Source organism: Wolffia australiana, chromosome 6 (assembly GCF_029677425.1).
Source record: "Wolffia australiana isolate 7733 chromosome 6, ASM2967742v1".
Taxonomy (NCBI): Eukaryota; Viridiplantae; Streptophyta; class Magnoliopsida; order Alismatales; family Araceae; genus Wolffia; species Wolffia australiana.
Genome location: NC_135840.1, coordinates 17,844,446 through 17,862,619, shown reverse-complemented (window position 1 = coordinate 17,862,619; position 18,174 = coordinate 17,844,446). Strand labels below are relative to the sequence as shown.

The 18,174-nt window shown below is 38.4% G+C and overlaps 1 protein-coding gene across 1 annotated transcript; it reads left to right on the top strand.

Annotated features, from left to right (window-relative positions):
- Positions 1-8,033: 8,033 nt before the first annotated feature.
- On the top strand, positions 8,034-17,635 carry LOC144704670 (uncharacterized). Its single transcript, XM_078577171.1, has 6 exons — positions 8,034-8,185; positions 8,701-8,896; positions 10,232-10,318; positions 14,218-14,505; positions 15,545-15,713; positions 16,771-17,635. Exons 1-6 carry the CDS (start codon positions 8,058-8,060, stop codon positions 17,583-17,585), a joined length of 1,683 nt encoding a protein of 560 aa, XP_078433297.1. The 5' UTR covers positions 8,034-8,057; the 3' UTR covers positions 17,586-17,635.
- The last annotated feature ends 539 nt before the right edge of the window (positions 17,636-18,174 follow it).

Here is an 18,174-nt window from a genome sequence, read left to right as displayed (position 1 = left end):
GAAAGGAAAATAAGGAATCTTATATTTATTAAGATGTAGATTAATGGGTTAGAGAAATAGCTATACTTCCTAAGATTTTAAGCTTAAGGGATTATCTAGTGTATGAGATAATTAAGTAGCGAGATAGAGAGGTTATTTATTCTAGTTTAATTAGCTATATAGGCAGAGAGAGAAAGATAAAGAGAAGATAGAGGGATTAGTAAGAGTAATAAAGAGTGAATATTTCTACTAACATATTATTAAGTGGTTGATTTTAATAGTAGAATATGACTTATATAGGTGTAGTATTTATTATATAGTGATATATATTATGGAAGAAAGTCAAGAGAAAATAGGGTGTTTCTGTCAACACCCTGCTGGTGTTTGACAATATACCTTAATGATGCTGCAAGACATAAATAAATTTACTATGTATTTTTTAATAATTTGTATAAGGTAAAATTGGGAAAGAAATTAGTTAAATTGGGGAATATCTTCGAAATGCACACCAGGTGTTTGACAAAATGCCGCAACGAAATCACGATATTGAATCTCACCAAAATCAATCTTGATATGTGATTGAACTGAACAAGTCTGGTCTATCTTGTTTTGCTAAGGATTCTACCCAAGATTGAGCTAATGGGAGGTATCAGAACTGCCCAGATTTGGACGAGCAAGAGTAGGAGCGCTGATCGCTACCCCCAACCGTCAGTGTGCGTTCTTACTCGTCGCTCTCCATGCTGGTGCAGATATGAGTCTCCCTTTGCTCTTTCTGAAGTCGTCCTAAGGATTTGGGGCTCATGAAGAAGTGTCAGTCTTCTCTTCTCAGGCGTCTCACCCCAGAATAGGTCTCTTGCCATTCTTCTCGTTTGACAAGTTACCTTGTTAAAACTCAAAATTGTGACTTTATAGGGTCATAGAGAAACACTTTCGACCCTTCCCTCACTAGTTCTCAATCCAACGCCTTCTCTGAGCCGTTGAACCACTAAATGGTCCCCCCATTGCCGACCACCATCAGCCAGACTATGGGGACAATGATCAGGGTGGTGAAGGATGTCTGTGAACATTTAGCTAACAGCTACAATTAAATTGCAGCAGTGGATCCAACTTTACCAGTGTACCCCTCCTTGCCACGTTAGCGGCTTTGTCATCATGCCCCGTCAGTGTTCTCCTTTATGATTCGTCCATTGAAGGATCCCTTCGCCCTCTTCATTCATCACAGTCAATCATAAAGCCTGAAAAATAAAGAAACAAAATTAAATATTACAAAATAGATCTTTTTGGGTTATGGGGTTATAGTTTTTTATGTATGAAACTTATTTTCACTAGCATAAGCATTAGATCACTTCATAAAGGAGTATCTTTTGGGAAACTTTTTCCACCCTTGACTTGCTTCTAGGGAGAGTTTCTTCAAGCCGATCAATTGCTCAGCCTCCAGCGGTATTCATGTGACTAGAGGGTCGTTGGATCTCCTCTCCATCTTCGCCACTCCTTGAAGGTATTTTGATTCTTCTCACCACGAAGTGATCTTTTTGGGTTATGGGGCTTTAGTTTTTTATGTATGAAACTTATTTTCACTAGCATAAGCATTAGATCACTTCATAAAGGAGTATCTTGTGGGGAACTTTTTCCACCCTTGACTTGCTTCTAGGGAGAGTTTCTTCAAGCCGATCAATTGATCAGCCTCTAGCGGTATACATGTGACTAGAGGGTCGTTGGATCTCCTCTCCATCTTCGCCACTCCTTGAAGGTCTTTTGATTCTTCTCACCATGAAAGAGGCTTGAAGAATGAGTGGAGAAACTAGAGAAAGAAGAAAGGGTTTGGGGAGTTGGGGAGAGAGAGAGAGAGAGGCTTAGATCTAGCTTGCTTAGGCACCTAAAATGGGTAAACCCCCTTATTTTTACTTATTCAATATTTTTTAATAACCCTAAAAAATAAAGTATATCTTTCAACATCCTTCTAGTCTTATGTGTGCGACCCTTTATGCCCATATATCATTCTAGTTAATAAGTTTAAGGCCCAATGACATTTATTGACCTACCTTATTAATTAGCTACATCAACATATTGATTAATTAATAGAGGATCAATTTAATCTAATTGATAGGTTAAGTTTCCAGCCCATGGGGTGCCAAGCCACACCTCGTGCTCTAGCAGTTATTAACTAGTCTTTTAACTCTCTTATGGAACATTGTATGTCATCGGTTGTGGTACATGTATAATCCTTCATCCGCGCGAGACTCCCATATGACTTACAGCATGGTTAATCGTCAAAACCTAATCCATCATTTGGTTAGTACTGATGTGTAAAGGGGATTATTGGAGAACATCTTCTCCGATATCCTCTCTACCTTGCCCAGGGAGTCGGATGCATCATTGTCCATCAGTCATCTTTTAACTCTCTTATATTGAGGGTGAATGATCATGTTTTGACCACACAATCATCTCCATGGACCTCTTTCTATATCTGAGCTAAAACTTCTTTGAATTGCATGATTACTAACTTGTAAGTCGTAGTCAAAATATAGTCATCCATCCACAAGATGTCCTCGGTGTCTTAGGTCAATGGATCACTTAGACAATCGTGACATGAATCGACATGATTGACGTTTAGGTATAATACCTTTGAAGGATTCATACGGATCAATTCAGTGAACTCTTTCTCTAAAGAGCACTGACCATCTGTACTTAGTGTGTCCACACTAATTGTCACAAGATCAACCATACTTATGGTATAAGTAGGAGCAAATAGTGTTATTCTATTAGGATAAATCGATGCCAATCTTGATAATTCATTGAATATGAACGTTTAAAAACTAGTGATCATTGTACTATGATCTTAAATATTTCATTGAGTCATTGCATATGTTCATGGACTTCATTATAAACTTCAAACTCAAATTATAATAAACTAATATTTTATTCAATGAATTTAATAAAAACATGGAGGAATGATCCTGATGAACATCCACATATTATATTAGATCTCACCGTCCAATCTTCCTTAAAAAGAGTGGAGGGCTGAGATCATGTATGTTCACTTAAAGTGACCTGACATGACACGGGCTTCAAGCATGCTTGGTTCGAGGACTGGTTATATTTTCTTTGTAAGTTTCATTCATATTGTGGCCCATTGGGTCATGATCCATCATTAAAATTCTTGGCCCAGCCCGCAGCATTCTGAAACTTAAAAGTACATTCTTAATCCCATATTGTGACATTATAAAATAAGTAATGCTATATAAATGACATTATCTTGCATCCTCTGAATTAAAAATCTACTTCCCTCTTTCGCGTGTGTGCACAGCCCTCTGTCTAGGCCTTACGTGGCCCTCAATGTGCCAGTGATCGGAGGCTCCATATGCGGTGGGTGCTCACTGGCTGCTAGCCAGGTTGAGTGTTGTGTGCGCTAGCTGGCGGCTGGCTTGAGTGTTGTCGGCTCACTCCTTCAAAAGGCCACTAAAAGCCCCCTTCTTTGTTATTCTTTTCTTTTTTATTTAATGCATTTTGTATTCCCTCCTAAAATATGCAATGCCCACTTGTTGAAGAATTCATGCCATTAGAGATAATAATTCCAAAAAAATTCCAAGTGAGATAAACATGGCCTTCAAAAATCAGGTAGAATTGTAGTAAAAAGAAATGGTGATTTTAAGCTTTTCCAGAATAAATTTATGGAGTGGAAATTTATAGTAAAATAAAGATATGATTAGTAAAATGATGCATAAAATGAATCTAAGATGTGCACATTATAAAAACTCAAAAGCATTTCATCACTTGATGGCTGAAAGTGGGGTTGAGCGCTCTTGCACTCTCCAGCTATCGTCTGGCTAGAGTGATGCTACCGCTGGAACTTGGTGTCCTCTAAAAAACACATTTTTATTGTTTTTTTTCCTTAAGCCCTGTAATAAATAAACACTAACAAGAAGAATTGAATCCATTAATATTATAATGTCAAAACATGATATGCATGAAAGTTATTGGGCTTTTAAATTTAAATAAAATGTGGTATTTTAACATGGTAGATTAGTTGAGGCATGAATGGTAATTTTTTTATTAAAATGAAGCCAACATGAAGAGATGATCCAAAAAATTCTTTTAAGATGTGTAGGTTTCCGTGCCTTATTTTGGATTCATGAGATGATCATAACTTGACTATATAATTACCTTCTTGTATTTCATTCTATGTTCTAGCTAAGATATGTTTGAATTTCATGATTAGGACTCTTATGTCTCAGCCAAAACATGACTATCTCTACACAATATGTCCTTGGTATATCAGGTCGACAAAAAACTTAGATAACACTGGCATGAATCAACCTCAAAGAAGCTAAGGTATAATACCATTAATGGATTCATATATTCGCTTCAAAGAATTTTTATCTAAAGAGGATCCATTGTATGTCCTTAGTGTCTCCACACCAATGCTCATAGGGTCAGAAGTAATAATTGTATAAGTAGGACCCGATAGTGGTGTTCTAACTGTATAACTCAATGTCCATCTCAAGTAACTGACAAATAGGAATATTTATAATACACACTTGAAGTCTAGTGATCGATGTATTGTGATCTCATCATAATCCACTAAGTCATTGCACGTATTCAGGGACTTCATTATAAACATTATACGAAAACAAAAATGAATAAATATTATTTTCCATGAACTTAAATAAATCATGAAAGTGTGATTGGCTTGACGGCTACATAAAATTCAGTAGTTCTAGCATATGTCTACTCTGTAATATTTTATTTTCTTCCCTTCAACTCTTTCTATTGAAGTTTAGGATCAGGAAACTAGAATTTTATCTAGCCTTAATTCATGTTTATCTTAACTGATTTGAGTGCTTAAAATTGTGATCAAACTTGACCCTGTTATTGGTGAACACCCCTTATCCTTCACTTCAATACATTTTCTGACAAGACCTTGACTGAATTTCAACTGCATTCTAATTGTTTTTAGAAACAAGTCAGATCAGAATTTTATGTATATTATAGTTTATGAATATAATATTCTATGACGCTGTGTTTCAAAATCATCAGACTAGATTCAAGTTAACTAAATTTTAGGAGATCAAATTTTCAAAGAACTCCTATATAAGTGAGATACACAAGATAAATTAGAGTCATATATTTTGCTTCCTTTGGGATAATTATTCGGCATTTTTTATGGGAACACTCCTGAATTTTTGTGTTCCTTCCATATGAACAAAATTTCAGATATAAGTGGAAATATCATATTATATAAAATTAGGACGCCACCTAATCTCTAGGCAACATTCAGTCAAATATAAAAATTAAAAATACTATTTTATGAGTGTGCTAAGTTTACCAGTTCCTAACAGACATTGATTGAGAATGCTACTAAATTATATAGACTATGACATCATGTTTTAAGGGATTGAGGTTTTTTTCTCACAGTGCCGAATTATAACTATTTCATCGAATCCAATTTTTGAAAATTAGTTTTAGACGGTGTGAGGTATCTTATATATAAAAATTGTTTATTATGTTATAAACATTGTTAGTATTTTATCCATATATAATATATATCAAATTGAATCCCTAGATATATAAATATTTAAAACTAATTCTTTAATGAAGAATAACTTTATCAATATCAAGCCATACTATGCATGAAAAGCTGTAAGAATCTTGAAATTTAGATAATCTAGGGAACCTGATTGTGCGATGTACGTAAACTCAAATTCGGGATAATTATTATCATTTTTACTTCAGTAAATCAATAAAAATTTATAAACATTTACTAGTAAAATATTTTGACCTTCTACTGATGGGTGGAAGAAAATTTGGGTGTCATTTTAATGTTGTTGTAAAACTTAAAAACTCACTCAAAATATGTAACGTGGGAGCGATGTGATCTGCATAGGGAGTGGTTTTTAAAAATAAAACCTAGATTAAATAAAATTTCTAGAGTTCATCGAAATAGGGACTGGCCATTAAAGATAGATTTAATACTTGAATTTGGATTTAGAATAGAAAAGTTGTAGTATGGTTAATTAGATAAGTCATTTATATTGTAAAATAAAAGGACGTATAAAGTGATAAAAAGAGAAGATTGTGATAGGTAATAAGATGGACTGGAGAAAGAGCTTATTTAATAGTATATAGATTAACTGGGAGAGGCTTATTATACATGCATGGTAGGATTTTAAGAGCTATACACAACGGGAGAGAATTTATTTCTAATTTTTTGAAGACTTTAATAAATTAGATAGAGAGAGAGAGAGAGAATAATTGAAGACAATAAAGAATAACTTGGTTACCTAAGAATTGATTATATATTTTACAATATGATTAGGGGTACATTATATTAATAGAATATTCTTTATTTAAATTTATATATTTAGTAAGTAATTTTGGTTATTTCTAATATAAGAATAAAACAAAATAGCATAAAATTGGATAAAATTTTAGCGCATCGTAGGCATTCGATCAAATGTCAATCTATTAAAGACGCATCAGAAGTGATTTCAGTGTTGATTTATAATAAATCTATGTAGTCAATGATGTTTATCAACAAGACATCAACCATACCGAGTTCAGAATTTACCCCAGAGTGCCCTGATTCAAATGAGTAAGGGCAGAGGTGTCGATTGTCGGCCCCTAGCTTCAATATGCATCCGCTCTCATCCTCATCTATGCTGGTAAAATTCAGGCATTCTTAGAATTCCTCCAGCCCCTTCTTGAGCTTGCCAAGCCATCTTGGAGCTGTCACAATCCCTAGACGACAAGAAGAATATAGAACTAGAATGTCTCACCACCTTTCATTAGTTTTCATAGAACGGGTGTATCAGCCTCTATGGCCAAACAGAGCCTAAAAAACAAAAAATGTTAGATGTGGATTGGACCATCATATCATCCTAAGGTTATTCAGACAGTCAATAGTAGATGTCAACTTACAACACAATCCATTATGATGAGAGCTTTGAGTGGGGTTGACTCAAAGACCAATCAGTTCTCTTTCTTCTTTTCTTAAGATTGTGGCCTGTTGGGCAGTAATCCTCCTCTTCTCTCATCAGCCCAGCCTGACATGGAGAAAAAAGAAAATGGATCAACATATATCCCATATCAGAAAAAAATTAAGAAATATGCCTGCTGTATAAATCTTGAGCGAGGATATATATCAAATTAAGCTACCCAACTTTTAGGTGCTCATTCAACTTATGCATCGTTTGATCTTGGACCTTCGTCTGGACCTCTCTAGGGCTCTATGTTTTGTTCCATGCGTGCTACTGCTGGGCCCTTGCACTGCTTCTGCTTCCACACCAGCAATTGTCAGTCGCTGGCTGGCTTGAGCACTATGCGCTCGTTGGCCTACGGCTGGCTTGAGCACAATGATAAGTGAAACAATTATTTCATCTTGTGTACCATATCATAATGAAATATTATTTCATCTTCAAAACACTCATAAGTATTATATAATATTAAGAATTCTAATATATATTACAAGTCACAACTATCAGTTCCTAAAAATGAACATTAATCTAATTAACCAATCACCGACTAGGACTAGGAAAGTTCTTTGAACTGACTCAATGCCTAACTAGAATCAGATGCCATGTCTCATACCTAGTAATGGACCTAAAAACTTAATCTAATTGATATGATTGTTTCATCTTGGTGAACTAATTATTTCATATTATGTATCATATAATAATGAAAATTATTTCTTCTTTAAACTACTCATGACTAATATACAAGATAACGAATTTAAATATAAATAACATATCAACAACATCAGTTCCTAAGAATGAACATAAGTCTAATTAACAAATCATTTTTTAGAACTAGGAAAATTCTTTGGACTTACTTCATTGGGAAAGATACCATTGTTCACGGCCCTGCACTGGGCCAACACTTCATCTAATGTAGAAGATTATTTCATATTAAGGAACTAATTATTTCATATTATGTATCGTTTAATAATGAAATATTATCTCATCTTTCAAGTACTTTAAAGTAATATATAAGATGAAGAATTCTATAAAACATAGATTACGGGTGGAGAGAGGGTATAAAAATGGCATTTTTTGAAGTCAATTGGCCGCTGGGATGGATTTATGAAAGAAATTTCACGGCGAATTTCCCGGGTTATTGTCATTCGATTCATCTCTCCTCCGTCGATGGAGGGCACGAAGCCGAATCGAGCCTCTCTCCGGGAAGAAGACGTTCTTCTACTCTTCAACAGGTCATCTCTCTCTCTATCTCACTCTCTTTCTACGCCAGCGTCTCTCTTTCTCTTGACCCATGCATTTTTTTGTGCCCCTCTCTCGTTTTCTCTTCTGTATTCCTTTTTTATCTCTCTCTCTCTACCCATGTATGCATTACCCATCTCTTTTTCTTCATTACTCCAGAACCCAGTACTTTGTTTCTTCGCAACGGACGACCCTTGTGCAGTAGTTCTCTCTTCTTTCTTATTGTTTCATTGTTAGAGTAGTGGCAGAATGTGATTTTTCTGGCCCTCTCTTGTTTTCTCTTCTGTTTTCCATTTTTATCTCTCTCTCTACCCATGTATGCATTACCCATCTCTCTTTCTTCAACACTCCAGAACCCAATACCTTGTTTCTTCGCATAGGACGACCCTTGTGCAATAGTTCGTTCTTTCTCTTCTTTCTTATTGTTTGATTGTTTGAATAGTGGTAGATTGTGATATTTTGTTAATTTGAGTTGATGGTTGGCTGGATTCTTGTTTATTTGTGTCAGGTACTCGATCACAACGATACTGAATCTTCTCAAAGAAGTCGCTCACTGTGCTTCTAGTCCGCAACTCGACTGGGATGCTCTTGTAAGGGAAAGTAGTACTGGGATTTCTAGTGCGAGAGAGTATCAGATGCTCTGGCGACATATTGCTTATCAGACTCCACTCTTGGAGAAATTAGAGAGTGGTGCTGAACCGCTTGTAGGTTTTTCTTCCTTGATTATTTCTTAATCATCATTTTTTTTAAAGAATTAGTAACTTTAAAAGAGAAAAGGAAAATCATGCTGCCTAAGTTTTCCATATCCGTTAAACCATTGGAAATGATGTATTTTGTCCAATAGTCTTTACGTTTGTGTTCGCCTTCCAGGAAGAAATTGTCAGTAGTTGTCATCCTCTCGTCGTCATCATAAGCTCGCGCAATGATGACAATGTCGATGTCGCCATCATCACAAGCTCATGCGATGATGATTTTTTTTTTTTGAATTTACTCATGCGATGATAATGATGAAAACTTCATCATCGTCACAATGAATATGTCATCATCGTTATTGTGTTCGTGGACAAATGATATGATGATGACGATGATGAGATAATAATCATCATCCTCAGTTAAACGAATGACGAGGAAACTGATGACTCATTATTGTCATCATATCATCTTGAAAAAGGACAAGAAGCTAATGGTGTGTGATGATGATAATTGCAGTTTCATAGTTATCATTGTGGTCACGGACGAGTGATAACGATGATGGCGGTGACAAGATCCTTTGTTCAAAAAAAAAAAAAGATCCTTATCATCATCCTGAGTCAGACAAGTGATGATGACAATGATGATTCATTATCATGATCTTGTCTTTTAAAAAGGAGAAGAAACTTTTTGCTGTGATTGTCATTGTCACTGTGGTCATGGACACGCAATAATGATGATGACGATGATGAGATCGTTATCATCATCCTGGGTCAGAGAAGCGTCAAGGATGATGATGATTCATTATCAGCATCTCATCATCTTGAAAGAGGACAAGAAACTTTGCATCATGTCATCATAGTCGCTGTCCTCATCGTTGTCTGCCGCTAAGATGGCAATAAGAATGATGATAAGTCATGATGACTTTGATAGCTTTGTCTCTTTCATCTCCTCATCTTGAGAAAAAACATGAAGCTCGCAGTGACAGGCGGAGGAGGCAATCCATCCCTCCATCATAATTGTTACAGCCATCATCATTGTCTGCCACTAAGATGACAATGACATTGAGTGTCGTTGAAGAGTTTGTCCCGTCATCTCATCATCTTGAAATAAAGATGAGAAGATCATAGTGGTCCGGCAGAGGGATGACGATAAGGAGTTTATCATCCTAAATTCTCCTCCTGGCACAGACAAATGATGAGAACGCTGAAGACTTGTCATCATCATTAGGGGGGTAACCAATAGGTTCAGTGTACCTTTCTCAATAGAAATTCTTAGTTGTCATTCAAACAGAGCTCTTTGTGATTATGAACGTTGAGTCCCAATTTCTAATTTGAATGTATTTTCAGGATGATGATAGCGATTTGGACTTTGAGCTGGAAGCTTCACCTCCTGTCAATATTGAGACTTTGGCAGAGGCTGCTGCATCTGTGAGAGTAAGATATCTAATGAACCATTTCCTGTCCTGCTCTACATAATTATGGAATACACAATTCGAATTAGTTGTCAATATGGCTAACGTTAATGTATCTTTTAAGCTCTGAATTATGTAGAATTATCATTTTTTTCCTTCGATGTCTGTATTCTGGCATTGAATATTTGATTAATATAGAAATTTGGTTTTCTTTCAATAAAATATATAGAATATTGGTTTACTGGCACAGGAACGAAGTCATCTTCAACGAACAGGAAGCATCGAGGGATGCGGTGATTCAAGCAGCTGCGGGTTTTAACGTTGCATGGTGTAAAATCCCAAGGCCAAGGCCCCGACCGGCCTTTTAGGCCCTACATTTACTTATCAATAATAGATTTTTATCTCACTGGGAAGGTCACCGACTTTGTGTGATCTCCCTTATGGTTATTTAAAAAAAAATATATTGGTTTACTGGTGGATTTATGAGTTTATGAAAAAAACCGGCGGATCTATTTGGTGGGGCGGGTTTCCTCTTTAGGTTACCCTTTCTGTGAGAGAAAGAGAGTGAGTGACTAGAGTGAGAGACAAAGAGCAAAAGAGCTCATCGTTAATTTGGGGAAACTTCTCTTTACTATATGGTGTTGGGTATTGAATCCCTACCCATAAAACGGGGTTCCAACCCATAAATTTGGATCCATTCTTGACAGGGCACTTCTCCATGTAGACAAAGGGAGGCCCAAGAAAAAAAGATAAAAAAATTAACAGGAGCACCTTCAAATGTCTGTGATAGAGGGAAAAGTTAGAACACGGAACAAATGGGAAAAGGTGGAAAAAGATAGAGGGAAACGGAAAGGAACAGAGTGGAGCACGCTTGCTCCCTTGTCGCCAGGAGGCTCGGTTGCAGGGTTGGAGGTCGCTGTAGGAACAGGAAAAGAGAGGAGTTAGGGTCAGGGGAAAAGGGTGAGAGAGAGAAGGGAGGGGACTCACGATGGGATTTTCTTCATGCCTCCCAGCTCCCTGGTTTCCTCTCTTAAATAGAGGGTTGGTCGGGAGCCGAAACGTCCCCCAGGGAAGTTGAAGCGTCCCCGGGGGACGTTTAAACGCCAGGGGGCCTTTTCGACTTCTGTCTCTGGTAAACCCTTAGCGGGGTCTTAACAGTAACTTAGTGTCATATCTAGCTGTGAGGTGACCATTTTTTCATATGACAAATTGGGTATCATTGAATTTTTTATGTACCTGCTTGAGCTCTCAGTTTCTCTCTCTCTCTTTTCCTAATGGAGGGACTTAGTCGATCAACAACATGTTTGTAGAATTTTACATTTTTACCTCCTACATCCATTTCTTTCCTCCGGCTTATTTAAAGATTACACTTTGAATCCCCTAAAATTGCGTTCTAGATTAGATCTATAACCCTTTCATCCTCTCAGAATCTATTACGGCATAGATCTCAATTTTCTTCATTTAGGATGAAATGGAGACCTTATATCTTTAGTGTTTCAGAGTTCTACTCTGATAACAAATGTCATAATTATCATTGAGATATCCGTTTGTCCTTAGATCCAACATTGTATCTCTGCATCTGTAATATACCATGTTTGAGCTTTATCTTTCTTTCATCTCCCCCATCTTTTCCAAGGGGATAGAGTGAGCGATAGGATTCCCAATCTTGTTAGAGTTCCATATCTATATATATATATATATATATATTTAAGTCTTTAGAGTTCCATATTTCCTGGACGCATGACATCAGGAGACAGGTCTGGACCAGCTGCATCCTCGTTTTGTGTCTCATAAAAGTGAGCAGGATGCTAGGACGCATTCCTGGTGGGCCTTGTAATATATAATCAAATACATCAATGTATTTTTCCTTGATTCATCTTTTGAACCATATTCTTATGTAGACGGGATGCATCGCACAAGTCCCACAAGTGTCAGACTTAGAATTGAGATCTTCGTTTGTCCTTTGAATCAATAGTGTATCTTACCATCTATATTGTATCATGTTTGAGACTACCATTATGCTTTCTGGGACTGCCATTGACAAGCGGAAGGCTTTCAAACACAAATTGGCAGCCAGTGACCGAAAAGGTGGCAAGGAAGCTGGAGGGGTGGCAGAGCAGAATGCTGTCAGCTGTCTTGTATTGATGAGGAGATTGGTGCTTTTTGCAATTCCAATATCTAACCTATTGGTCTTTAAACTACCCAAGGTTATCAGAAAAACGTCTTGAGTTCTTGATGAGGAGATCCTTTTGGAAAGCTCTGGGTTGGGGAATGGCAGGGGTTGGCTTTGGTCTCCAGTGAGGCAGTTTGCAGACCGGTAGATTGAGGGGGGCTAGGGGTGCTACATCTGCAAGCCATGAACATGGCATTGCTGACAAACTGGACTGGCTGGATTGTGCAGTCTGAGGAGAACGTGGTCATGAAGGTCTTCAAAGACATTTATGGTGCGGAATTGCACTGGGAGCATCGCACGTTTCCAGCCAGAGGGTTATCCATTTTCTAGCAAGGTATGGGACAGATTTTTCCTAAACTAGGGGATGGCTCATTATTCTGTTGTCGGATGATGACTGGCTTGCTAGAGGTATGTTCGTAGAAGTTTCCACGCCTAATAGCTCTGCACAGAACCCTCAGGCGTCAGTTGAGACTGCTGGGATTACACATGGAACCTGATTTTGGAGGGCGTTCTTTCGGCTTATAGGGGAGAGATTTGTAGAGTGTGCCACAGTCTTTATTACATTTGCAACCATTGAGCATGACAAAAAGATGGCTGGGTGTAGAGGGGGCTATCATTTTCAGTTCGAGATGCCTACAAAAAGATAGAGAGCCCCATGGAGGAAGCACAGTGTCTCTAAGGACAGTGTCCTGCATGATTTGGAGAGTTTATTTCATACTGGTTTCGGAGGAGTGAAGGTTGGCAAGAGGACCAACCTGGTATTCCATGTATTTCATGTTCATATATATTTTTAGCGTCAGGTTGATCACCAATCTCAGGTCTTCCATCTGTTTGTAATCTCTCTATCTCAGGTCTTCAAATGGAAGGAGTTGTGGCATCCCTGATCCCTTTCAGGGGTATTTCCATCATTTGCCTTTCAGGTTTTTTCCCATTCAATACCTGTTGCCTGCTACGATCCTGGTCCCTATTGTGATGTATCTTGATCTGATGTATTTTTCAAAACAAAAAAAAGTCTCGATCTGATGTAACGGGTAATCCGATCCTTGATTTGGACCATCCAAGAGAGAGATAGAGAGAGAGGGAGAGAGAGAGAGAACAGTGGAGAGTGAGATGCTTGAGGTAAAATCATCACCAGAATGGACGTCCCCGAGAGAAGAAGATGCAGGAATCGACAAAAGACAACTTAAATAGCTCCTTGTCTGCCCTTCCAAGTGGAGGGCCACAACTAATTAAAGAGGAAAGAGCCTTAACATATTAAATGGAAAAATGCCCTCGATATGATGGGTATTGTATCATTGCCCTCTCCTAAGGAGGCAGTCAAGAAGTTGCTGAAGTGGGCCAATCCGGGCCTGTAGTCAGTGTTACCCTTCTTTCTTTTCTTTCTAACTGCCTCTCTTCTGTCCCAATATCGTTCCTAACAAGTCTTGAAGGTAGTTTTTCATCCATGACATTCAGGCGCTAATGTCATTGTGGGTTGGAGGGGGCTGAAAGGCAGACCCTTGTTGGGTCGTGATTGTATATGGTCTGTACATGACTTTGATTTAATGGTATCAGGTAGACCACCGGCCCTGGGCGGTCTTCCATATTTTCATTCAAAAAAAAAAACAAGTCTTGAAGGTATATTTAATATTTTATATCTTTTCAAGGACAACTTTCAATCTTCTAAGATTTTATTCTGGCACATACATAGAAACCCCTGGTTGGTTGATTTGTGTGCTTAAAAAGATGCGAACTCGTGTGATGTACAGATCCTGATCTCGTCGGGTTCAGTTCACGAGCAAGGCGTAAGCCGTCTGTCTGGTGAGCTGTTGTCGGCTTCGAACGCGTCCAATGGGCTGGCCCAGCAGGCCGCGGCTTCGGTAGAAGGTGCCGATGGAAATGGGGTTGCCGGGCCTGCTAAGAAGAAGAGAAAACTGTGGACAAAAGAAGAAGATCTCGAGCTAATTGCAGCAGTGGATAAGTGTGGTGAAGGGAACTGGGCCAATATTCTCAAGGGAGATTTTAAGCACAACAGAACGGCATCCCAGCTATCTCAGGTTAACTTTTCTGCTGTAGTTCTAATTTCCTGCGTAATTTTCATCCCAATTTTTTTTGTTTTTGGGGTTTCTGATTTTTCTGGCTTTCTCGGTGAATTAATTTATTTCTTTATTTTTTCAATGAATAATATTTTGAGATTTTTCTGTTTTATGGACTTTCCAGATTTTTTTCCCCGATTATTTTTAAGTTTGTTTTTATTTTTTCTTTGTTATTTTCTCCCAGTTTCTTTTTTAGGGTTTCCTGAGTCAATTCTCGTTTTTTTCTTAGTATCTTCCTGATTATTTACTTCTGGGTTTTTGGGCGAACTCTCTTATTTATTTGTTTTCTTGATGTTTTTCTTCTTGATCGTTCTTTCTGGATTCTTTTTTTGGGTTTTTTGGGTGAACTCTTTTTTTATTTATTTGTTTTCTTGATGTTTTTCTTGATCCTTCTTTCTGGATTCTTTTTTTGGGTTTTTTGGGCGAACTCTTTTGTTATTTATATGTTTTCTTGATGTTTTTCTTGATCCTTCTTTCTGGATTCTTTTTTTGGGTTTTTTGGGCGAACTCTTTTGTTATTTATTTGTTTTCTTGATGTTTTTCTTGATCCTTCTTTCTGGATTCTTTTTTCTTTGGGTTTTATGGGTGAACTCTCTTTTTATTTATTTGCTCTCTTGGTGGTTTTCTCTTTTTTTTGGGTTTTAGGTGAATTTATCATGTGGACATTAGTTGTTGCTGATTCTTAGGGGCTGATATGTGGCCATCCAAGAAAATTTGCAGTCCGATCAAAGTTTTTTTTTTGGCGCCAATTTTTTTTCTTTTTGTGGCTTTTTATGCATGCTAATCTCGAGCTAATCTGTTCTCTAAGTGTAAAAAATAAGAGAACAATGATTTCATCAATTTGACATAACAATGATTTTTATGCTGATTATTTTTGCGCTAATTAAGCCTATAATTTATCAGTAAAAGGATTCATAATTTATTTTAATATTTCGGATAATCGCCTTTCGACTTAAATACTTGGCCCTTAATGGTGCATATTTTGAATTATTTCCGGCAGAGATGGTCAATTATAAGGAAAAAACGGGCTAGCTTGAATTTGGGAAATGGATCCAACATACCGAGCTCGACGACGACCGAGGCACACATGGCCACGTGGCAGGCGGTCAACATGGCTATCAAGATGCCCATAACGGGTTCCTTGGTCACACGACGGCCGGGGCCAGCAGGTCTTTCTCTCAATCATTATCACTATCATCATCATCATCACTATCATCATCATCATCATCATCATCATCATCATCGTCATCATGTTCAGTTTTTACTGTCCATTGTTAACATGGCTATGAAGATGCACATGACAGGTTCCGCGGTAACACAAGGACCGGGCCCACCGGGTCATTGTCATGATCATTTTTATCATCATCATCATAATGATAATCATCATTTCTCAGCATCTTTCATATTCTTTGTTTTTATTGACCATTGCCTACATGGCTATCAGGATGGCCCTATCTGGTTCCTTGGTTACACAAAGACCATTGCCAGGTCTATTCTCATGATCTCTTTCATCTGCATTATCACCATCATCATAATCCTCATTATCATCATCATCTGCCTCAGCATCCTCCATATTCGATGTTTTTATTGACCATTGTCGAGACGGCTATCAAGATGCCCACAACTGGTTCCTTGGTTACACGAAGACCGGGTCCATTAGGCCATTCTCATGATCATTTCGTCTGCACTATCATCATCATTATCATCATCACCTAACTCAGCATATGTCAACATGGCTATCAAGAGGTCCATAACTGGTGCCTTGGTAATAATAAGGCGCCGACAACATGGCCATCAGGTTATCCAGATTATCATCTGCATCTGCATTCTTTCTCTGTTGAGCATCCCCTATCTATCTGCTATCTCATAATTTTTTGAGAAATACGCAAGAAAATACAAATTTTAGACATTATTTTAGGATGACGATGATCATTAATTCTTCCTATCATCATCATCATCACCATCAGCACAAGTTACCTAAGCATATTTATGTTGCATGTTTTAAAGATTTGAGAAAAGAAGATATACTTATCGGAGGGCTAAGTATATATTATTTCCCCCTGTCTAATTGCAGCGCACATCATATCATGCCCCATCATTATCATTGGTATCCCTGATTATAAAATCGACCCAAAAAGAAGAAAGTAATTTCTGATACCTATTTTTAGGTATATTCCGAGTTACAGACGATATTTTTATACTTTTTTTGTCCAATTTTCCATTTAGGTGCTACCCAGCCGGCAGACCCGTCCACTCCTTCCAGTTCAACGCCATCACCCGCCACCATGCCCGAACCCGTGGCTGGAATTCCTTCATCAGAGGCAGCTCCAAGTCAACCCCCACAACCCATCAGTCTCACGTTGACGTCACCGAAACCCATCGTCTCGGTAAACGCAAAGCCGAGAACCAACGCAAAGGCATCAGGCGTAACAGCCAAGCCGTTACCCGGGCCCAGCAGCATGATCCAAGCGGCAGCAATTGCCGCTGGCGGCCGGATCGCCCCTCCTTCGACTGCGGCTTCCCACTTCAAAGCAGCCCAGTCGAAGAACGCCGTCCACATCCGCCCCGGTGGCCCGATACTGTCGAAGTCAGGCCCATCGACCTCCACTTCTCGCGGCCCCAAGGCTCCCGTCTCACCGAAAGAGGCAGGGGTGACGACGAACGTGTCGAAATTGTCGTCCCAGCCGACGCCGGCGACTGGAAACGACTCCGGCGACATGGATGTGGAAGCAGATGACGTGTCGAAGGTGGAATCCATGGGGGATTCCAAGATGGGCCCTAAGACTTCAGAGTCCACTAATCTTGCCCCAGATGGAGCTGGTAATGGAGATGGGTTGAGATCAGAAGATACCCAAACGGGAAAGTTAGAGAGAGAGAAAGAGACTGTCAAGTTGGAGAGCAAGCCAACGGGTGACGAGGACCCGGAAACGAGAAAGTCAACAGTGGTGTGTTTGAGTGTTGAAGGCGGGGAAGGCTCAGAGATGGATGTTTTCTTAAAGGGCAAGAGCTTAACATCTGCAGATGGAGAGGTTGAGAGGTGAAATTGGTTGAAGGAAAGGCATGTGGCGACATTTCCTTTAAGTGGTGTGAATGGGGGCAAGGAAACGAACGGAATGGCATATATTGTTCATAACTCTATTTTTCCTAGGAAGTCAAATGGTTTCAGCGTATACCATTTTCTCTTTCTATCCCTATCTGGAGGTGGGATGTTTCTTCATCCGATGCTTGCAAGAAAACGAAAATAATAAGAGATGAAAAGCAGGGCCAGTCATAAAAGATGCATAATATTACTATTGACTGGCTTATGGATGATCAATTGACTTATTTGGAGGCGTAGCTATCATGATAGTTGAGGATCCATTACCTTATATTTTGTGAGTTTGAAACTTGATTTTGTTGCTAGTGAATGGTGAAACTGATAAGAAGAGATGCATCTAAAAACGAGCTAATAAAGAGTTGAGGGTTATTACCACGAATAGATTTGGAAATAACGATGTTTGGAAAGAAAGAAATTAAAGGCAATTAACCTCTTCAACCTAAGCATGTGCCTTTAGTAGCTGATAGTACATCAGCAAAGATGATGATACCAGGCCAACTTTTGTCATTCAAATGATACAAGTTGAATTGAAG